This window comes from Mustela erminea, chromosome 15 (assembly GCF_009829155.1).
Source record: "Mustela erminea isolate mMusErm1 chromosome 15, mMusErm1.Pri, whole genome shotgun sequence".
NCBI classification, from domain to species: domain Eukaryota; kingdom Metazoa; phylum Chordata; class Mammalia; order Carnivora; family Mustelidae; genus Mustela; species Mustela erminea.
In genome coordinates this window covers 78,263,179-78,285,318 of record NC_045628.1, presented here as the reverse complement: position 1 = coordinate 78,285,318, position 22,140 = coordinate 78,263,179, and the positions used below count along the sequence as shown (strand labels likewise).

The following is a 22,140-nucleotide window of genomic DNA, read 5'->3' as shown; positions in this document are numbered from 1 at the left end:
AGGAAAAAGATTAAGTTAGTGAAGGATAGTTACCAATTTTTAAGAAAGTAGGTAGGACAACACAACCATGGTTGCTTATAAACTCTCTCTCTCTGACCTCTCTCCTATTGCTCCTACCTCAGTTTTCCCAAAATGCGAGACATACTCTTGCTTCACAATGTGCAACTGCTGTTCCTTCATCCTGGAAAAATATTCCCCAAATGTCCCCATGGCTTGCTCCCTCACCTCCTCAGATCTTTGCTCAAATGGTAACTGTATAGTGATGGCTTCCCTGAGCATCCCACTTAGAATTATAACCCTGTCCACATCTTGGCTCTCCTTAGTCCTCTTCCCTCCTCTATTTTTCCCCACAGAATGTATATCAGACACACAACATATTTATTTGCTTTGTCTTTTCCACTACAGATGTGTTCCCTGAGGGGTAAATATTTGTTAATTTGTTTATTTCACTACTGTACCCTCAGGGCCTAGGACATAGTAGGCATTCAATATATGTTTAATTAATGATTGAACAAGTGAATTAACAGTAGCATCAACATCGGTACAGAGTGGGGAAAAAGTATGCAGAAAATGATTATGTGCACTTTAAAATATGCTCAATTAGAAGAGGTCACTGAGAAGAAAGATAAAATTGGAAGAGTAGCAGGGGGACCCTGGGTTTGCTTTATCCCTCAAACAGAGGAGCTCAACATCAAATCATTTTGAACAACTAGGAAATAGATTTGAGGATTAAGAAAATAATGGGCATAACTGGAGGGAGAGAAAGTGGCAGATGTGAGGTTTGGAGCTATGAACTAGGGGAGAGAAAAGCTGTGGTGCTGGGAAAGGGAGGGAGCCATTTTTTTAGAGTGAAGCCAGGGAGAGAGGGAGAGGGCAGGAGAAAGAACAGCATATAGGGTTCCTGCAATATGCTGGGGTGAGGGGATCCCCTGAATGGCACTGAGAGAAATCACTCCCCCTCCTGGAGTACATGTGAAAGAGGGATTTTGCTTTTCTGAGGACAAAAGGCCCCCTAGGAGCCACTGAGTGGCTGTTTAGCAGCAGGGTACAGAAGCATGTGTAGAGGGCAGATATGCTGGTCACAGCTTTCCACTGTGGGGCCCAACAGACTTCACTCTGTGTGACTGCTTTTATGGGACAGAATGGTGCTGGGCAAGCTGCAAGCCTCTCCTCCTAGGGAGAGAAGCAGGTCAACACCTTGCTGGGTCCTTTAAGATTTGGAGTTTTCAACACCAGCCATGGGACAAAGATAAAACACATAACTGTGGCATAGGGTGTGCAGATGGCCAGGCACAGGGAAGTTGAGGTGCAGTGATATGACGAAAGCCTGGAACACAGGAGAAGAAGTTGTTCACTTTTTTATCAGGGCCTCCTAAACAGTAGCAGCTGTGAGTTTTCCCCCAGGTTGAGAGGGTGGGGTGATAGGATCTTCCACACATTCCCTTCCCCCCACCACCATGGTTGGACTTAAGAGAGAAACAGAACCTCCAGGGGAGGCTGGAGTCCCTTCACCAAACCCTGCCCTTGTGCACCCAGCAGGGGCATGTTTCCTAAGGCAGGTCTGACTGTGAACCAGCACAGGGGGGCCTCTCCCTCAGAACAACATACGCTGCCCCACATGTATCAGGTCTACTAATCACAGAGTGCTCTAAAGCATCAGCTTCAGTTCTGGTGGAAATAGGACCAGGTTTTCTTTTCTTAAGAATTCTTTTATTTCTTTATTCTTTATTTTCTTCTTCCTTTGGCATTAGGCTTATAGTTTTTTGTTCATTTGTTGGTTTGTTTCTTTTTTTCCTTTGTGGGATCAGCCTTTTTTTTTTGTTTCCCCCCTTTTTCCTCCCTTCTTTCTCATTATTTGGAATCAGGGTTATAGTTTTTTGTCTGTCTGTTTTTTCTTCCTTTTCCTTTTCTCTTTTCTTAGATCAGCCCTTTTTTTTTTTAGTTTTTTTTTTAAATTAGGCTTATCTTAACAAACAAATCAAAGCACACCTAGTGAAAGGTTCAACCACCTCCCACTGCAAGCAAGGAGGAAGTCTGAGCAAATTGACCTGTGGAAAAGGGCAGCCAAAACACTACATCAGAGTGCACACAGCATACAACAGAAACACTTCCTGAAGTGCAAGACCCTGGACAGTGTGTGACCCCTTCTTAATATAGTATTACTCTCAGGAGCAGGAAACATAACATTCTTTCATGACATGCAAAAGACAGAAACCTAGACATAATGACAAGACAGAGGGATTCTCCCTAAAAGAAATAGCAGAAGAAATCACAGCCAGGGATTTCTCAAAACAGATATAAGCAATATATCTGAACAAGAATTTAGAATGACAGTCATAAGAATACTACCTGGGCTTGAAAGCAGCATAGAAGACACCAGAGAAATCCTCACTGCAGAGATAAAACTAGTCATGCTGAAATGAAAATGCTATAGCTGAGATGCAGAACCAACTGGATGTAATCACAATGAGGATGGAAGAGGCAGAGAACCAAATAGGTGATACAGAGTGAAAATTATGGAAAATAACGAAGCTGAAAAGAAGAGGGAAAGAAAACATCATGAATACAAACTTAGGAAATTTAGTGATTCAACAATGTGCAATATTATCTGTATCACAGGAGTCTCAGAAGAATAAAAGTGTGAAAATGGGGCAGAAAGTTTATTTGAACAAATTATAGCTGACAATTTCCCTAATCTGGGGAAGGAAACAGGCATTTATGTCCAAGAGTCACAGAGAACTCCCCTCAAAACCCAAAAAGAACAGGTCAACACCAAGATATATTAGAGTGAAACTCACAAAACAAAAAAGATAAAGTGAGAATTCTGAAAGTAGCTAGGGGAAAAAGGTCCTTAACCTACAAGGGTGGACACATAAGGTTAGCTGCAGACCTGTCCACAAAAACGTAGCAGGCCAGAAATAAGCAGCATGATATATTCAACACGCTGACTGGGAAAAATAACACAGCCAAGCAGCAAAGCTGTCATTAAGAATGGAGGGAAAGATAAAGAGTTTCCAAGATAAGCAAAAACTAAAGGAGTTCATGAACACTAAACCAGCTCTGCAAGTAATACTAAAAGGGATTCTTAGAGCAGGAAATAGATACCAAAAGTGACAGGAACTTTTTAAACCATTTTTAAAAGGAACACAGACAATCTACAGGAACAGCGATTTTACAAGTAATACAATGGCACTAAATTCATATCTATCAATAATTACTCTGAATGTAAATAGGCTCAATGCTCTAATCAAAATACACACAGCTTCAGAATGGATTAAAAAAGAAAAAAAAAAAAACTCCACCAAGATGCTGCTTACAAGAGACTCATTTTAGACCAACTGACACCTCCAGACTGAAAGTGAGGGGCTGGAGGACCAGGCTAATGGACACCATGCTAATGAATCATGCTAGTGGACATCAAAAGAAAGCTGGAATAGCCATACTTACATCAGAAAAACTATATTTTAAACCAAAGACTGTAGTAAGAGATGAAGAAGAGTACTGTATTATAATAAAGGGGTCTATCCAACAAGCTCTAACAGTTACAAATATTTATACCTCCAACTTGGGAGCAGCCAAATATATAAATCAATTAGTAACAATCTTAAAGGAACTCATTGATAATAATATGATAGTAGGAGGGGCCTTTGGCACCTCACTCACTCCAATGGACAGATCATCTTAAGGAGATCAATAAGGAAATAATGACTGAATGACACACAGGACCAGATGGACGTAAGGGACATATTCAGAGCATTTCATCCTAAAGCAGCAGAGTACATATTCTTTTTGAGTGCACATGGAACATTCTCCAGAAGAGATCACATACTGGATCACAAATCAGGCCTCAACAAGCACAAGAAGACTGAGATCATACCATACATATTTTCAGACCACAGTGCTATGAAACTTCAAGTCAACCACAAGAAAAAATTCAGAAGGACCACAAATACATGGAGGTAAAAGAACATCCTACTAAAGAATGAATGGGTTAAGCAGGAAAAAGAAATTAAAAAAAAATTGGAAGCAAAAGAAAATGAAAACACAACAGTCCAAAACTTTTGGGATGCAGCAAATGCAGTTATAAGGAATTTTATAGCAATATAAGCCTTTCTCAAGAAGAAAAGTCTCAAATACACAACCTTAACTTACACCTAAAGAAGCAGGAAAAAGAACAGCAAATAAAGCCCAGAATCAGCAGAAGAAGGGAAATAACTATGATTAGAGCAGAAATAAATGATATACAAGTAAAAAACAAAAAAGTAGGACACATCAATGAAAGTAGGAGCTGGTTCTTTGAAAGAATTAACACAATTGTTAAATCCCTAGTCCAGACTTACCAAAAAGAAAAGAGAAAGGACACTAATAAATAAAATCACAAATGAAACAGGAGAGCCCACAACCAGCAATGAAGAAATTCAAATAATTACAGGAGAATCTTATAAGCAATTATATGCCAAAAATCTGGGAGAAAAGGGTAAGTTCCTGGAAATATATAAACTACCAACACTGAAATAGGAAGGAATAGAAAATCTGAACAGACCCATAACCAGCAAAGAAATTAAATCAATCATCAAATATAACCCAAAACACAAGGTCCAGGGCTGGATGACTTCCCAGTGGAATTCTACCAAACATTTAAAGAAGAATTAATACCTATTCCTCTGAAGCTGTTTAAAAAAGTAGAAAAGGAAGGAAAACTTCCAAACTCATTCTATGAGGCCAGCATCACCTTGATTGCAAAACCAGACAAACACCTCATTAGAAAGAATTACAGACCAATATGGCCAATGATCATGTGCAAAAATTCTCAACAAGATTCTAGCCAATCAATTTCAACAGTAAATTAAAAGGATTATTCACCAAGATCAAGTGCAATTTATTCCTGGGCTACAGGGGTGGTTCAATTTCCGCAGGTCAATCAACACGATACACCACATTAATAAAAGGATAAGAATCATATGATCCTCTCAACAGACGCAGAAAAGCATTTGAAAAAAATACAGCATCCTCCTCGAAAAAAACCCTCAAGAATGTAGGGATAGAAGAACATACCTCAACATCATAAAGGCTGTATACAAAAGACTAAGAGCTAATATGATCTTCAATGGGGAAAACTGAGAGCTTTACCCCTAAGGTCAGGAACATGATAGGGATGTCCACTCTTACTGTTATTGTTCAACACAGTCCTGAAAATCCTAGCCTCAGCAATCAGACAACAAAAAGAAATAAAAAACATCCAAATTAGCACAGAAGAAGTCAAACTTTCACTCTTCTCAGACAACATGATACTTTATGTAGAAAACCTGAAAGATTCCACCAACAAATTGCTAGAACTGATATAGGAATTCAGCAAAGTCACAGGATACAAAATGGACATTCAGAAATCTGCTGCATTTCTATACACCAATTATAATAAAACAGCAGAAGGAGAGATCAAGGAATCAATCCCATTTACAATTACATCAAAGACCATAAGATACCTAGAAATAAACCTAACCAGAGAAATAAAAGTTCTGTACTGTGAAAGCTAGAGAACACATATAAAAGAAACTGAAGAAAGCACAAAGGAATGGAAAAACATTCCATGTCATGGATTGGAAGAAAAAATACTATTGTTAAATGGTCTATTCCACCCAAAGCAATCTACATATTCAATGCAATCCCTATCAAAAATAACACCAGCATTTTTCACAGAGCTAGAACGAACAACTATAAAATTTGTATGGAACCAGACAAAACTCTAAATAACTAAAGTGATGTAGAAAAAGAAAAGAAACGCTGGAGGCATCACAATTCCGGACTTTAAGCTCTATTACGAATCTGCAGTCATTAAGACAGTATGGTATTGGCACAGAACAGACATATAGATCAAAGGAACAGAAAAGAGAAACCAGAAATGGACCCACAAGTGTAAGGTCAACTAATCTTCAACAAAGCAGGAAAAAATATCCAATGGAAAAAAGACACTATCTTCAAAAAATAGTGTTGGAAAAAACTGGACAGTGACATGCAGAAGAATGGCACCAGACTACTTTCTTACACCACACACAAAAATAAGTTAAAAATGGATGAAAGACCTAACTGTGACACAGGAAACCATCAATATTCTAGAGAAGAACACAGGCTGCAACCTCTTTGACCTCGGCCATAGAAATTTCTTACTAGACATATCACCGGAGGCAAGGGAAACAAAAACAAAGATGAACTATCAGGACCTCATCAAGACAAAAGCTTTTGCACACTGAAGGAAACAATCAACAAAACCAAAAGGCAACCGATGGAATGGGAGAAGGTGTTTGCAAATGACATATCAGATAATGGGCTAGTATCCAAAATCTATAAAGAACTTACCAAACTCAACACCCCAACAAACAAATAATCCAGTTAAGAAATGGGCAGAAGACTTGAATAGAACCTTGTCCAAAAAAGACATTCAGATGTCTAACAGACACATGAAAAGAGGCTCAACATCTCGCATCATCAGGGAAATACAAATCAAAACCAAAATGAGATACTACTTCACAGCTGTCAGAATGGTTAAAATTACCAACTCAGAAACAACAGGTGTTTGTGAGGGTGCAGAGAAAGGGGAACCTTCTTGTACTGTTAGTAAAAAGGCAAATTGGTGCATCCACTCTGGAAAACAGTATGGGTTTTCCACAGAAAGTTAAAATGAGAGCTACCCTATGACCCAGCAATTGTATTATTAGATATTTATCCAAAGGATACAGAAATTCTGATTTGAAGGGGCACATGCACCCCAAGTTTATAGCAGTACTATCAATAATAGCCAAATTATGGAAAGAGCCCAGATGTCCATTAACAGATGAATGGATAAAGAAGATGTGGTATATGTACAATGGAATACTACTTGGTATCGGAATGAATGAAATCTTGCCACTTGCAATGATATGAATGGGACTAGAGGGCATTATGTGAAATAAGTCAGTCAGAGAAGGACCAATACTATGTGATTTCACTCATATGTGCCATTTAAGAAAAACAGATAAACAAAGAGGAAGGGAAGGAAAATAAAATAAGATAAAAAACAGAGAGGGAGGCAAACCACAAGAGACTCTTTAATGTAGACAAGAAGCTGACAGTTGCTGAAGGGGAGGTGGGTGGGAAAATGGGCTAGATGGGTGATGGACATTATGGAGGACACTTGTTTGAATGTGAACTCGGTGTTGTATGCAGCTGATGCATAACTGGATTCTGTTCTTGAAAGCAGAGCCACACTCTATGTTACCTAACTTGAAATTTAAAAAAAGAAAGAAAGGGAGGAAGGGAGGGGCAGACAGAAGAAGGGAGGAGGAAGGAAGGATGGAGTAAAGAAAGAAGAAAGGAACAAAGGATATAAAGTAGTGCACAGAAAAATCAGTAAATGGTTCAGAAACTTGCAAATGTGTTTAACTAATTCTAAAGACATGCCATCACAGTTACATGTACCATTTTTCAACCATTAGTAGATCAGTAGAGATGAAAGATTTGGAAAAGACCCACCTAATTAATGTTTTTGGGTTAAAGTCACAATACAAATGCATACCCACTACCATATAAATACTTAAGGCTATAAATGAAGCAAACTCGAAAAGAAAATGCATTCCTTTCTCTCACTTTAAAAAAGAAAGAGGGCTCTGAGCAATACAACTGGTGCTCAGGGAAAAGGTTTCAGCTAGTATAAGAAGCATTATCATACTCATAAACAATGTGCACGGGAAAAAGAAAAATTTAAAAAGCTATAGAAATTGGGAAACACCAATATTTAAGGTTTGGGCAAAGGAAAAAGAATAAGCAAAAGGGGCTCCTGGGTGGCTCAGTAGGTTAAAGCCTCTGCCTCCGGCTCACGTCATGATCCCAGGGTCCTGGGATCGAGCCCTGCATTGGGCTCTCTGCTCAGCAGAGAGCCTGATTTCCTTCCTCTCTCCCTGCCTGCCTCTCTGCCTAGTTGTGATCTCTGTCTGTCAAATAAATAAATAAATAAATAAATAAATAACCTGGGGGGAAAAAAAAAGGCTAAGAACACCACCAGAAAAAGAGAAAGGAGAGAATTTTAAGAGGTTCAGTAGTAGCCAGTGTAAGACAAACTATAATAAAGGAAGAGAAATACCCAGAGTATTTCATAATTAGGTTACTACTGACTTTAGTCAATGCAGTTTTAGAGGATCACAAAGTAACAATGACGAATAACCACCACTTATTGAACAATCACTTATAGGTATATTCAAGGGGGTGATTCAAATGTGCTATCGCTAATCTTCCCAACCACATTACCAAGTACCTCTCCTATTATCCAAATTTTATAGAAGAAAACTTAGGCTAAGTAAGATGAAGTGTTTCATATGTTACAGATGAACAAAAAGTGGAGGAGCTAAGGTTTGAGTCCTAGTAAAAATATACCTTATAAAATGTTTTGTTCATATGACACTCTTGATGTAAATTCCACATGCATAAATTTTTGAGGTACAAAAATCTTGCCACTTTAAACACCAAAAGTCACATATTTTAAAGATCTTTAAAAGAATTGTTTAAAAACCTTATACTTGATCATTTATGAATGCCATTATGAATGTCAATTGCTGTATTTATGCATTTGGGAACAGTTGAGTTATTTAGATTTTTATGCTTTTATGATGAAAGGCACTATGAATTTTTTTTTTTTTTGAGAATCTGTGTCTTCATTTTATGATTTTTTTTTTTTTGCCTATGGGCTAGAACCATGCTAAGTGCTATACATATATCCTCTCAGGTAATCCTCACCATAACCTTATGATTTAAGTTCTAGTATAAGGAAAAAGAGGAGAGAGTAAATAACTTATCCAATGTCACATATTCAGTCCTAGCAGAGGTTTTAGGTCTCTGAGCCTCCAACTCCAAAGCTCTTAATCTTAATTCTGACTCAGCTGTTTTCCAGGGTGATATGCCAATGAGGTCCTTAGTCACTTTGCAGATAGACCAGATTTTCGGATAAGTATTGCCCTAAATGAGCTCTGAGATATTCAACTTCCAAAAATTTGCTGTTAATTGGGGGAAAAAAAGTTAACCTTTTAGATATTTGGACAAATGCTAACAATTTAAGAAAAAAAAAAGGAAGCATCAGTATTTGTGAGTACTCTGTCATAATAGTTTAATAATTGCATTAATTTCCTATTTGTTACCAACTTACCATAAATTCATACTTTAAAACAATGCTTTTTATTACCTTGTTGTTGTATAGGGTCAAGTAACCTTGTATAGGTCTCACTGAGTTAAGGCTGGGGACAGCTGCATTCCTTACTATGGGCTCTTTGGGGGAACCTTCCTTTTCCAGATTCTTGAGATGGCACATCTTCCTTGGCTTATGGTTCCTTTCCTCCATTTTGAAAGCCACAAGAGCAGAATGAGTCTTTTCCACATGAAATATATTTCACCTTCTTTCCTGCACTCCTCTTGCTCTTTTAAGAACCCCTGTAATTGGGTGCCTGGGTGGCTCAGTGGTTTAAAGCTTCTGCCTTCAGCTCAGGTCATGATCTCAGGGTCCTGGGATCGAGGCCCGCATCGGGCTTTCTGCTCAGTAGGGAGCCTGCTTCTCTCTCTCGATCTGCCTCTCTGCCTATTTGTGATTTCCGTCTGTCAAATAAATAAATAAAATCTTAAAGAACCCCTGTAATTACACTCGGCCCACCTGTATAATCTAGAATACTCTCCCTCTTAAGGTTAGCTGATTAGCAACTTTGACCCTATCTGTAACCTTAATTCCCCTTTGCTGTGTAAGGTAACATACTCACAGGTTCTGGAGATCAGAACATAGGCATCTTTGGGGAACTCGTATTCTGCATACCACAGTAAATAAGAAAATTCTCACCTATAGCATAGTATGTTCCTACTATTGGAGAACAGGATGGAGAACATGTGTTCTCCATTTCTTTTTATTATAAAGATACTAGGCTGATTGGGAAATACTAATTTGGATTATACTATTTGCAGAAATATTTAGGCTGAATTTTAAAAATTTATCTTGCAGATCTTAAAAGTAGACTTCAGATATCCTCAGTCTAGGCAATAAAACATAGGGGCATATGCTATGGTCCGGAAAGGTGCTTACTTTCTATGAAAGTCAAAGTATCTGTTCGTTAGTCTTCATTCATCCCTTCACCTTTGCCCTTGCAATTTACACTTTCGCCCTTCCTAGGAATGTCCTTTGGCCTCTAAATTTACATATAAATTCAAGCTATCTGAATGTAACCCATCTTTGATATTAGTGATTCCTCATACATGTTAGTGAAGCCTGCAAGTTTTCAGAGATTTTTCTATACTTTAGAAAAACTAATTATTCCAACTAATTTTTCCAGCCCTAGAATCACATGAAGGAAACATTTTTTAAGCCACGAGTGTAAAAAGTTTTAGTAACGTTTTATCAAAGCTCACCTTCCTCGGGGCGCCTGGGTGGCTCAGTGGGTTAAAGCCTCTGCCTTCAGCTCAGGTCATGATCCCAGGGTCCTGGGATCGAGCCCCGCATCGGGCTCTCTGCTCAGTGGAGAGCCTGCTTCCCCCTCTCTCTCTGTCTGCCTCTCTGCCTACTTGTGATCTCTATCAAATAAATAAATAAAATCTTTAAAAAAAAAAAAAGCTCACCTTCCTCTCTTTCCCTAATATGTCCTCCAAATTCTCAGAAAGTAACCTAATATTATTCCCACTTCCATTGTAATAAGTTGAACAAGGAAGACTTGCTAACCATAAATATTTAAAATCATAATTAACAAATTGCCAAATAATTATTAAATAATAATTATATACTAACCTTTATTTTTTTACACTTTATGTTTTTAGTACTCTTTTTTTTTTTAAAGATTTTATTTATTTATTTGACAGACATCACAAGTAGGCAGAGAGGCAGGCAGAGAAGAGAAGAAGCGAAGCAGGCTCCCCGCTGAGCAGAGAGCCAGATGCCCAGCTTGATCCCAGGACCCTGGGATCATGACCTGAGCCAAAGGCAGAGGCTTTAACCCACTGAGCCACCCAGGTACCCCTAAACTAACCTTTATTACAATGCAACAAAAAAGAAACTGCAGAGGAATAAATTTAAAACAATAAGTTGTATCAATATAAAGAAAACACTGAAACTCTACTAAGAAAATAGAACATAAATGGAATAACATACCTTGCTGTTAGAATGAATATTGGAAGGATAACAACTATCTTAAAATGAATACATTTTTACTTCACGAAAGTCGAGTTGTCCCAGACCAGCAGCATCAAAATCACCCTTTGAATTTTAGGATACACAAATCCTAAGCCTCAACTCAGACTCAGTGAATTAGAAACTCTGAAGGTGAGGCCCCACCAACTATGTTTTAACAAGCTTTCCGCAAGATTCTGACTGATAGGTGCAAAAATCTGAGATTCCTGTTTTAATGTCATTTTTTAAAAAGATTTATTTATTTATTTATTTGACAGAGATCACAATTAGGCAGAGAAGCAGGCAGAGAGAGAGGAAGGGAAGCAGGCTCCCGGCTGAGCAGAGATCCAGATGCCCAGCTTGATCCCAGGACCCTGGGATCATGACCTGAGCCGAAGGCAGAGGCTTTAAACCACTGAGCCACCCAGGCACCCGTTTTAATGTAATTTTAACAAAAGTAACAACGTAAATTTTCCTCAACAGGGAAATAGAAATAGACAAGCTGATTCTAAAGGTCATATGGAAAAATACCCATTAAAATGTTGGCACTACAGAAAGGACAAATTGGCAAAGAAATCAATGGAAAAGAATAGAGAGTCCAGAAATATTCTCTCTACATAAAGGAATTTAGTACCTAAGAAGAGTGGCATTTTAAATCTGAGAGGAATGATGCAGAGACAACTGGTTAGCACTCACAAACAATAAGCCACCCAAATAAATAACTAAATGGAACAATAAGTTCCTGGAAGAAATAAGAGATGAAATTTTTATAAACTGAGAAGAAAGACTGGAAAATCTGACTACTTAAAAAAAAATTAACAAAGAAAAACGTACTGTAAACCACACCATGTGACCAATAATCAGCTAGAGAAAAGAATATTTGTAATATGTAAAACAGACCAAAAGTCCAACGACTCTAACTCACAAAGAGCATTACAAATTAAAACTCAATAAAAAAATGAGAGAAGGATATGAAAAGAGGTGCTGTGTGTGAAGCGAAGAAGACTCACAAACATATGAATATATGAAATATATGAGAAGGTATTATAAGAGAAGAAAAGTAAAACAATACGGAGAAATTTTCATCTTTGAAATTGGCAAAATATACTTGATAATCCAATGTGGCAATGAGGAGAAACAGCATTCTCCTTTACCACAAACAGAAGTATAAACAATGAAACATCATTGAAGGCAATTTTCCAACATCCATCAATATCTGAAAACAAACACACCTTACATTTCATAGTTAGGAACTTATCCTTCAGTAATAGCACACATGGTCAAAGAGATGTAAATGCCATGGTGTTCATCCCATCATTGTTTGAAATAACAAAATAGCAGACCAATCCAAGTGTCTGTTACTAGAAAATGTGTAAATAATGCCCTATTCATCTTACAATACCAAACAACCACAACAACAAACTGAAATAGCTCTATGTAGCAACATCTAAGGTAAATTACCAAGTTTAAAAAAATGGTGAATAATAGAGAGTACAGTATATTTCTACATGTATAAAAGGAAATACAGATCTTTTGTCTCTATATATACATGCTTCTCTAGGCATGTATTTATGAAAGACACACAGTAACTGTTAACACTAGTTAATATTCTGGGACTACCTGGGTGGCTCAGTCGTTAAGCATCTGCCTTCGGCTTAGGTCATGATACTGGGGCCTGGGATCAAACTCTGCATTGGGCTCCCTGCTCAGCAGGAAGCCTGCTTCTCTGCTTCTCTCTCTCTCTCGTTCCCCCTGCTTGTGTTAACTCTTTTGCTGTGTCTCTCTAATAAATAAATACACAATCTTTAAAAAAATATTCTGTTTGGGATCCAGGGTTGAGGTGTTTAGGGTAGAAACCTTATTTACAACACTTTTTTGTTCTATTTCTACTATTTGAATTACTTTTTATTTTTTTTTTAATTTCACCTATAGTGGATACACATTACATTAGTTTCAGGTGAAAATAGTATAGTAATTCAACAACTGTATACATTATGCTTTCCATACCACAAGTATAGCTACTATCTGTCCCCATACATTGCTATTACAATATCATTGATTATATTCCCTACACTGTACCTTTTATTCCCATGACTTATTCATTCCATAACTGGAAGCCTGTATTTCGCACGCTCCTTCACAGTTTGTTTATCCCCGCCCCACCCCCAGCCCTTCCCTTCTGGCCACCATCAGTTTGTTTTCTGTATTTATAGGACTGATTCTGCTTTTTGTTTGTTTATTCATTTTGTTGTTTAAATTCTACATATAGGGCGCCTGGGTGGCTCATTGGGTTAAGCCGCTGCCTTCGGCTCAGGTCATGATCTCAGGGTCCTGGGATCGAGTCCCGCATCGGGCTCTCTGCTCAGCAGGGAGCCTGCTTCCTCCCCTCTCTCTCTCTGCCTGCCTCTCTGCCTACTTGTGATCTCTCTCTGTCAAATAAATAAATAAAATCTTAAATAAATAAATAAATAAATAAATAAATAAATAAATTCTACATATAAGTGGAATCATATGGTATTTGTCTTTTAAAAAGAAGAGCTTAATGTTTGGAATGGTGGAGTAAAAGCAATAGCAACAATGGCAAAACTGTCAAAATCATCTTTTTCCAAACTCTGCAAATTGACTTCAGTTAGTTATCTCATTTTTCTCTTAATCCCATTCCCCTATCAGGTTCTGGAGTAGCAATGAAAACAAAGAGCCTCACCACTCTGGTAGCTGGATAAACTAGCAGCCTATCAATACATATAGGATTAGGGTAGGTTTAGAATTCCCTGAAATGTCCATACCTAAAGAACTGTCAATATTTGCCTATCTAGCATCTCACCAAACGATTCCATTTTCAAGGCATTTTATTTCATGACTCAAGAGCTGCCTCTGTGCAAACAGTGTTACTTTGGAGCACTTACGAAAGAAAATCAGTGGCAATTAGTTAGCACTGAAGCTGTTGGAGGGAACTTTAACGCTTGGGGCTAATGAGAGGCTGATCAAACAAACACAAATTAAAGGGAAAATTGAAGAATTAAGATGTCCACATGGAACCCTGAAAAACTTCAACATATTCCTGGGATTCTAGAGGCTCATGTACATGCAAAGAGCTTAGTGCATGACCATGAAAGACTTGAGAAGGCTCTGAGCTCTCATTTCTGGCTGACTTTGAGACTCTGTGCAAGCAGAAAGTGAAGGCTAAGGCCAAGGGACGGTTGTAAACTGCCCGGTGGAGCACTAAGGGAACGCCCCAACAAACATACCAAGCCCCTCAGCAAAGGTTGAGAGACTTCTTAGTTCAACCTGCCATCAATCATTGGCTGACTGCTAAGGCACCAGAACAGAGACTTCAGTGCCCACACAGCAAAGAACGGACTTTACAGAAAAATCACTTAAAACACAGAGAGCAGCTTTCCGCGTCTCTCGCGGCGAGCGTCCGGTCGCAGCGGCGTGGTCCGCGGCTTCCCGGCCCACAGCTTCTGCGCCGGCCCCGCCGCCGCCGCGCTCGCTCCTGCCTCCGGGCCGTGGGAAGGTGGTGGGCCGGAACAGCGCCGTCGCCGCCGGCGTCCGCGGGCTCTCTTCAGCGGGTACTGCATCTACTTCGACCGCAAGAGGCCGAGTGACCCCAACTTCGAGAACAGGCTTCGAGAGCGAAGAAAGAAACAAAAGCTTGCCAAGGAGAGAGCCGGACTTTGCAAGTTACCTGACCTTAAAGATGCCGAAGCTGTTGAGAAATTCTTCCTTGAAGAAATACAACTTGGGGAAGAGTTGCTAGCCCAAGGCGAATATGAGAAAGGTGTAGACCATCTGACAAGTGCAATTGCTGTGTGTGGACAGCCACAGCAGTTGCTGCAAGTGTTACAGCAGACTCTCCCACCACCAGTGTTCCAGATGCTTCTGACCAAGCTTCCAACAATTAGTCAGAGAATTGTAAGTGCTCAGAGCTTGGCTGAAGATGATGTGGAATGAGAACATGTCAACATAATCTCAATTAAAAATATTTTTAAAATCTTAAGTTGGAAGATGAGCAGCTCTGGGGGAAAAGGGGCAAATAGGCTTGTTAAGGACTGTCCTACACTGAAATCTACCAAAGTTAATTTTTACTTTGTGTAGATCCATTCGTCTGTTTTATTTATTTTTCCCAGTGAAAAGTGTATTTTGATAGAAAGCTTTTCATTTTATAAATACACTGAGTCACCAAAATATCATGGATTTTATTCCTAAAACGTGCAATTAAAGTGTACATATAACATCACATTACTTAGGTTAAAAATACTCAGTGCTTAGTTTTGAAAGATAGGCCGAAAAAGTATAGAGGAAAGCTGAAGAATGCATGTTTTTTTTTAAGCTCGTACATTTGCTCTACATTAAAGAATTGGATGGAGTTTATCAAAACTGAGCATTAAAATCTTTGAGAGATTATTTTATTCCTTTTAATCTTTTAAATATGATGTGAGAAGTGCTGCTGTGCTGTATTAATTCACCTCCTCCCCGTGTATTTGTCATTTTAATCGGTGGGCTTAATGTGTTCTGGAGATTTATCGTATTTTAGATGTATGTAGTAAATACCACCGGGAATTAAATCTATGTACATCCTTTATCTAGCCATGTGAGCCTCACTAATTACTGTCTACCCTCTTTCCTCACTTAAAAAATGAGGGAATTGGTCTGCTAATTCAGAGAAGTGTCCCTTTCAGCCTTTAATTCATTTGTTTCTGTTAAGCACCACCATCTCCTGAGGGATATATTTGTTTGGACAACCAGGCCTTGCATTTTTTATACTCTGAAGTTTGCATGCTTGCCTGACTTAGTATTTCTGAACTGATTCTCCCACCCCCACCCCTTTTTTTTAAAGATCTAACTTGTGTTGGTTTTCACTGAAATCATGCTGTTCTGTCATTACTCTTGTAAATCTGAAACTTAACCTTTAGGGTAACTGGGATGATAAACTTGTAAAATGTTTGTTCCCCTTTGCTTTTATCTTCAGTGTATCTCCTTAATCCTCTTTCAATCTCATTCATTTATCTTGTTATGATGAGAATAAGGTATAACCTTATGGCTGAAGTCTTGGAAAGAATGAAGGTGTTCTCGAAATAGTGACATGTTATCTGCAGTCACAGGTTGAACATTAGGTCTGAGAATAAAGATCCTTGGTACTTAAAAAAAAATCATAAATATCCAGTTTCAACAACAACAAAAAAGAGATTATAATCAAACAAAAAAGCATAGCCTATAAACAGGAAAAATAGCAGTTAACAGAAACTGTCCCTGAGGAAAACCAAAAGTTGGATTTATTAGACAAAGATTTTAAATCACCTATAATAAGTTGAAAGAACTGAAAGAAATCATGTCTAAGAACTAAGGGAAAGTATGCAAATGATGTCTCATCAAATAGAGAATAACAATAAAGAGATATAAATTATTATTCCTTTTATTTGTAAAAGATTTTATTTTTAAGTAATGGTCTACCACCAGTGCGGGGCTCAAACTCACAACCCAGAGATCTAGAGTCACATCCTGTACTGACTGAGCCAGCCAGGCACCCTTATTATTTGAAATCAAAGAGAAATTCTGATGTTGAAAAGTATAACTAAAATGAAAAACTTCTCTAGTCTGAATAATATATTTATTATTTATATAATATAAATATAAATATAATAATATATTTATTATTTACAGAAGAAAGAATCAGTTAACTTGAAGACAATGAACTGAATACAGGTCAATTGAAACTATCCAGCACGAGGAGGAAACAGCAAAAGGAATGAGGAGAAATTAACAGAGCCTCAGACACCTGAGGGACACCATCCAACATCCCCAACATGTAAAATGGGAGTCCCGGAAAAAGAGAGAAGGACGGAGTGGCTGGGAAAGGTGGGAGAAGGAGAGAGAGAGAGGAGAGAGAGGAAGGAGCAGAAGGAATATCTTAAGAAATAATGACTAGAAACTCTCCAGATACAACAAAAAGAATTAGTCTTAGAATTCAAGAAGCTCAATAAACTCGAGTACAATAAATCAACAAGATCTACGCTCAAACATTTCATAGTCAAAATGTCAAAAGAAAAGGACAAGAGACAATCTTGAAAACTGCAATAGAAAATATGATCCTCAATAAAAGTAAAGACTGACTTCTCACTAGAAACCATAGAGGCCAAATGGCACCGAGATGACATTATCCCAGGTGCTGAAAGAAAACAAAGAAAGAAGCAAAAAACAACTATTAACAAAGAATCTTACATCTGCAAAACCATTTTTAAAAACGAAAGAGAAATCAAGATATTTCTAAAAAACAAAAACTAAGAGAATATGTTGCTAGTAGTTGTGTCCAAGAAATGAGGAGAGTATTTCAGTCTAACACTAGACATACCTTTGTTTTACATAGGGAAACAAAAAGCAGCAGTATTTACTATAAAAGTATATAGGTAAATATAAAAGTATAAATAGATATTTTCATTGCAATTCTCTTCTTCTCCTCTATGATTTAGAACACAGCTATACAATTTTAAAACTGTGTTGATGGGTTTACAATGTATAAAAATGTAATGTATATGATAGTAATAGCACAAAGTAAAGGAAGTGAATGGAACTCTACTGGAGCCAAGTTTCTGCAATGAAATTAAATTGGTATTAATCTAAACTAGATTGTTTTATGTAAACATGCTAATAATAATCACCAGGACAACCATTAAGAAAACAATTCTAAAGCATATAGTAAAAGAAACGAAGAAATTAAAATGGTATACTAAAAAAAAATCTATCAAATACAGAGGAAGGCAATAATGAAGAAATGGGAACAAGACATAAGAAACACAGCAACCAGGAAAATGGCAGATGTAATTCTTAATTTTACAGTAATTACATTATATGTAAATGTAATAAACAATCTAAAATGGATTAAAAAACACGATACTATACTCTCACTCTCTGTAAAATATATATACTTGAGATTCAAGACAGAGATTGGTTAAAAAGGAAAACTATAAAAAAGATTATGCCATACAAACAATAATCAAAAGAAAGTTGGAGTGTGTGTACTGGTATCAGAAGAAACTTTAAGACAAAAATTTTCCCTAGAGACGAAGAACACTTTACAATAATAAAAGGATCAACCTATCAGAAAGTAATAACTATTATAAATATATGCATCTAACAAAAAAAGCCCTGATAAACCTGAAGGAAGAATTTACAGAACAGAAGGGAAAAATACACAATTAAAGAATAATAACTGGAGACTTCGGTATCCCATTTTCAATAACTAGCCAGAAAGTCAACAGGGAAATAGAAGACTGAAATAGTACTAAAAATCAACTAGAGGTAAGAGATTTATAGGATACTCTACCCAACAACAGTAGAATATCTTTCTTCTCAAATGTGCATGGAAATTCACAGATGTGAGGAAATTAAATGGCACACTTCTAAATAATCAACAAACAAAATATCCCAAGAGAAATCAGAAAATATTTTAATGAATAAAAACATAAACAAAATATACCCAAACTGATGGGACTTAATTAAAGTAGTGCTTAGAGGGAAACTTACAGCTATAAATGCCCATATTAAAAAAAGAAGAAAATCTCAAGTCAAATCAGGAACAAAGGAGGAATAACAGTACCAATCACATAGAAATAAAAAGGACTATAAGGGCATACTAACAATAATTACATTTCAAGAAATTAGAAAACCTAGATAAGATGCATATTTATTAAAGTGTTTTTGCTGTTGTTTTAAATGTTTGTGTATCTTAAGTTCTGCAAAGTGTCAAATCAACACACAATTAACTCCTGCCTTCATAGAAGTTGAGATATTGTATTTTTTAAATTGATTTTATTTTTATCAAGGTAATACATGTATATAGTTTATTAAGTAAAATTATACTAAGTCTTATAGTGAAAAATTACATCCTTCTGCTACACCCCTCTATACTGTCTCATATATATATGTATACATATATATATGTATATATACACATATATGTAATATACACATATACACGTATATATACACATATACATGTATATATACACATATATACGTATATATACATATATACATATACGTATATATGTGTATATATATATATAAATAAATGTAAGTATTACATTGGTTTCAGGTGTAAAATATAATGATTTAACAATTCTATACATTACTCAGTGTTCATCATGATTAAGTATACTCTTAAACCCCCTTATGTATTTTATCTGTCCCCCCACCTACCACTCCTCTAGCAAACACCCATTTGTTCTCTGTACTTAAAGAGTCTGGGTTTCTTTTTCTTTGTTTTAATTCTTAAATTCCACATAGGAGGAAAATCATATGGTATGTCTTTTTCTCACTTATTCCATTTAGCAACATAACCTCTATATCCATCCATGTTGTCACAAATGGCAAGAACTCATTCTTTTTATGGTTGAGCAATATTCCATTTATATATATGTGTATATATAATATATAATATATAATATATCTATCTTGTATATATTATATATTATACATAATATAAATATATATACACTTAAATGTAAGTATATATATATATCACATCTTCTTTAGATATATCTATTTATCTAATTTACCTAATCTATTTATATATATCTATATATAAAGAATATATATTCTATCTACATATCAATCATATCTTCTTTATCCAGTCATTAATGGACACTTGGGTTGCTTCCATATTTTGGCTATTGTAAATAATGCTGCAGTAAACATAGGAGTGCATCTGTCTTTTCGAATTAGTGTTTTATTTTCTTTGGGTAAATACCCAGTAGTTGAATCACTGGGTCATATGGTGTTTCTATTTTTAATTTTTTGTAAAACCTTCATGCTGTTTTCTACAGTTGTTGCGTCAATTTGCATTCCCACCAACAATGTGCCAGAGCTTCTTTTTTAAATTTCTATTTTTAATTTTTTGAGAAAGGTTTATACTATTTTCCACAGTGGTTGTACCAATTTGCATTCCTACCAACAGTGCACACGGGTTCCTTTTTCTCCACATCCTCTCCAACTGTTGTTATTTCTTGTCTTTTTGATTTTGCCATTCTGACAGGTGTAAAATGATATCTCACTGTGCTTTTCATTTGCGTTTCATTGTATAATGATGTTGAGCATCTTTTCATGTATCTGTTGGCCATGAGTATGTCTTCTTTGGAAAAATGTCTATTCAGGTCCTCTGTCCTTTTTAAAATCAGATTATCTGTTTGTTCTTTTTTGGGGGGGGGTACTGACTTGTATAAATGCTTTATATATTTTGCATATTAATCCCTATTGGATATATCATTTGCAAATACCTTCTCCTACTTAGTAGGTTGCCTTTTTGTTTTGGTGATGGTTTCCTCTGCTGCACAAAAGCTTTTTATTTTGGTGTAGTCTCAACAGTTTATTTTTGCTTTTGTTTCCCTTGCCTCAGGAGACATACCTAGGAAAAACGTTGTGATGGCAGATGTCAAAGAAATGACTGCTTATGTCTTCTTCTATGAGTTTTGTTTTTTCAGGTCTCCCACTTAGGTCTTTAGTCCATTTTGATTTATTATTGTGTATGTACAGTATAAGAAAGTGGTCCAATTTCATTCTTTTGCATGTAGCTGTCCAGTTTTCCAAGCAAAATTTGTTGAAGACTGTCTTTTCTCCCATTGTATACTCTTGCCTCCTTTGCCACAGATTAATATTGGTGTGGGTCTAGATGATATCCTTATACTTTATTTCTTTATTTATCAATTTAAAACATAATTGGTTAACTCCCAATCATATGAAGACTTCACTCTTCTATATTCTTATCCCACATTTCTACCCATCTCTGATATCAAAATAATGTTATAGTGTGGGACTATATAAATCACCAATATAAATATAAATAGCTAATGTCTACATTATTATGAGTTGCAAATATTTTAAGCAAAGAGGTGAACTAGGACCATGCCTATTATTTCTCCTGGAGTTCATAAGTACTAATTTTTTTACCCTCTAGTTTTCTATGTACTTAATACGATTATTATATACTCTTCCAAATCACTGCTACATGCAATTAATATTTTTTCTGTATGCTCAACATGTTATGTTCCTTTGTTTCCTGGAGAGCTCCTTCCCAAGGTTCTCTTTTAGAGAGTACAATATGGAACTGACTGACCTCATGGCTTGTTGAATAGCAGCCATGCTAACACTTTTTTATCCCTCTCCTGAGTGGGATCCCCCCCTCCAAGTCATCTATATCTTTCTCTTTCTTATTTAATCATCCGGACAAATCACATCCTTTAAAAATTTCATAGGCCACAGTCCATGGAAAGTATTTTTTAGGGAAAGGAGGGACTACTCTTTCTTTTGTACCATCACACTTGATTTGGCTGAGTACAGAATTAACTAGTGAAACTATTCCCCTTACAATTTTGAAGAAATTGTTTCACAATGTAGTTGTGGAGAAGTCCAGTGCCATTCTACTTTTTGGATGTGAGCTATCCCCATTCCTTGCGTTTGGGAAGCTCTTACAACCTCTTGTTTATCCTTGATATGCTGCAATTGGGGACTTTTTCTTTGGTAAGAGTATTTTTCATTTATTGTGCTGGATATTCGGTGGGCTTTTTCAGTGTGGAGACTCATTTCCATCAGTTCTGAGAAAAAATAAACTTATTAGTTCTTTAATAATTTCTTGCTCACTATACTTTTTCTATTCTTCCTTTATTGGAGTCTTACTTGCAATATGATGGGCCTCCTGGTTAAGCCTTGAATCTCAAGTTTTTTCTGCCTTCGTTTTTTGTTTTTTTTTCCCCCCAGGTTTTTATTTAAATTAGTTGGTTAACAGATAGGGTAATACTCGTTTCAGGAGTAGAATTTAGTGATTCATCACTTACATATAATACATGATGCCAATTATGAGTACCTTCCTTAATATCCATCATCAATTTTGCCCATCCCCCACCCACTTCCCCCCTGGCAACCCTCAGTTTGTTTTCTATAGTTAAGAGTCTTTTATGGTTTGCCTCTCCCCCACCTTTTCCTCT

At 36.7% G+C, this 22,140-nt stretch overlaps 2 protein-coding genes across 2 annotated transcripts in view; both read left to right on the top strand.

The window, feature by feature from the left end:
* The first annotated feature begins 157 nt into the window (after positions 1-157).
* LOC116574110 (mitochondrial import receptor subunit TOM20 homolog) lies at positions 158-16,314 on the top strand. Its single transcript, XM_032314625.1, is given in 3 exon segments — positions 158-248; positions 14,479-14,718; positions 14,721-16,314. Coding segments are annotated over 3 exon segments (726 nt in total). The 3' UTR covers positions 15,116-16,314.
* Positions 16,315-18,965: 2,651 nt separating this feature from the next.
* Positions 18,966-22,140, top strand: part of LOC116574522 — a 59,131-nt gene continuing 55,956 nt past the window's right edge. Inside the window, exon 1 of the transcript XR_004279350.1 lies at positions 18,966-18,984. The gene's annotated coding sequence lies outside the window, so the exon portion shown is untranslated. The remainder of the gene's footprint in view (positions 18,985-22,140) is intronic.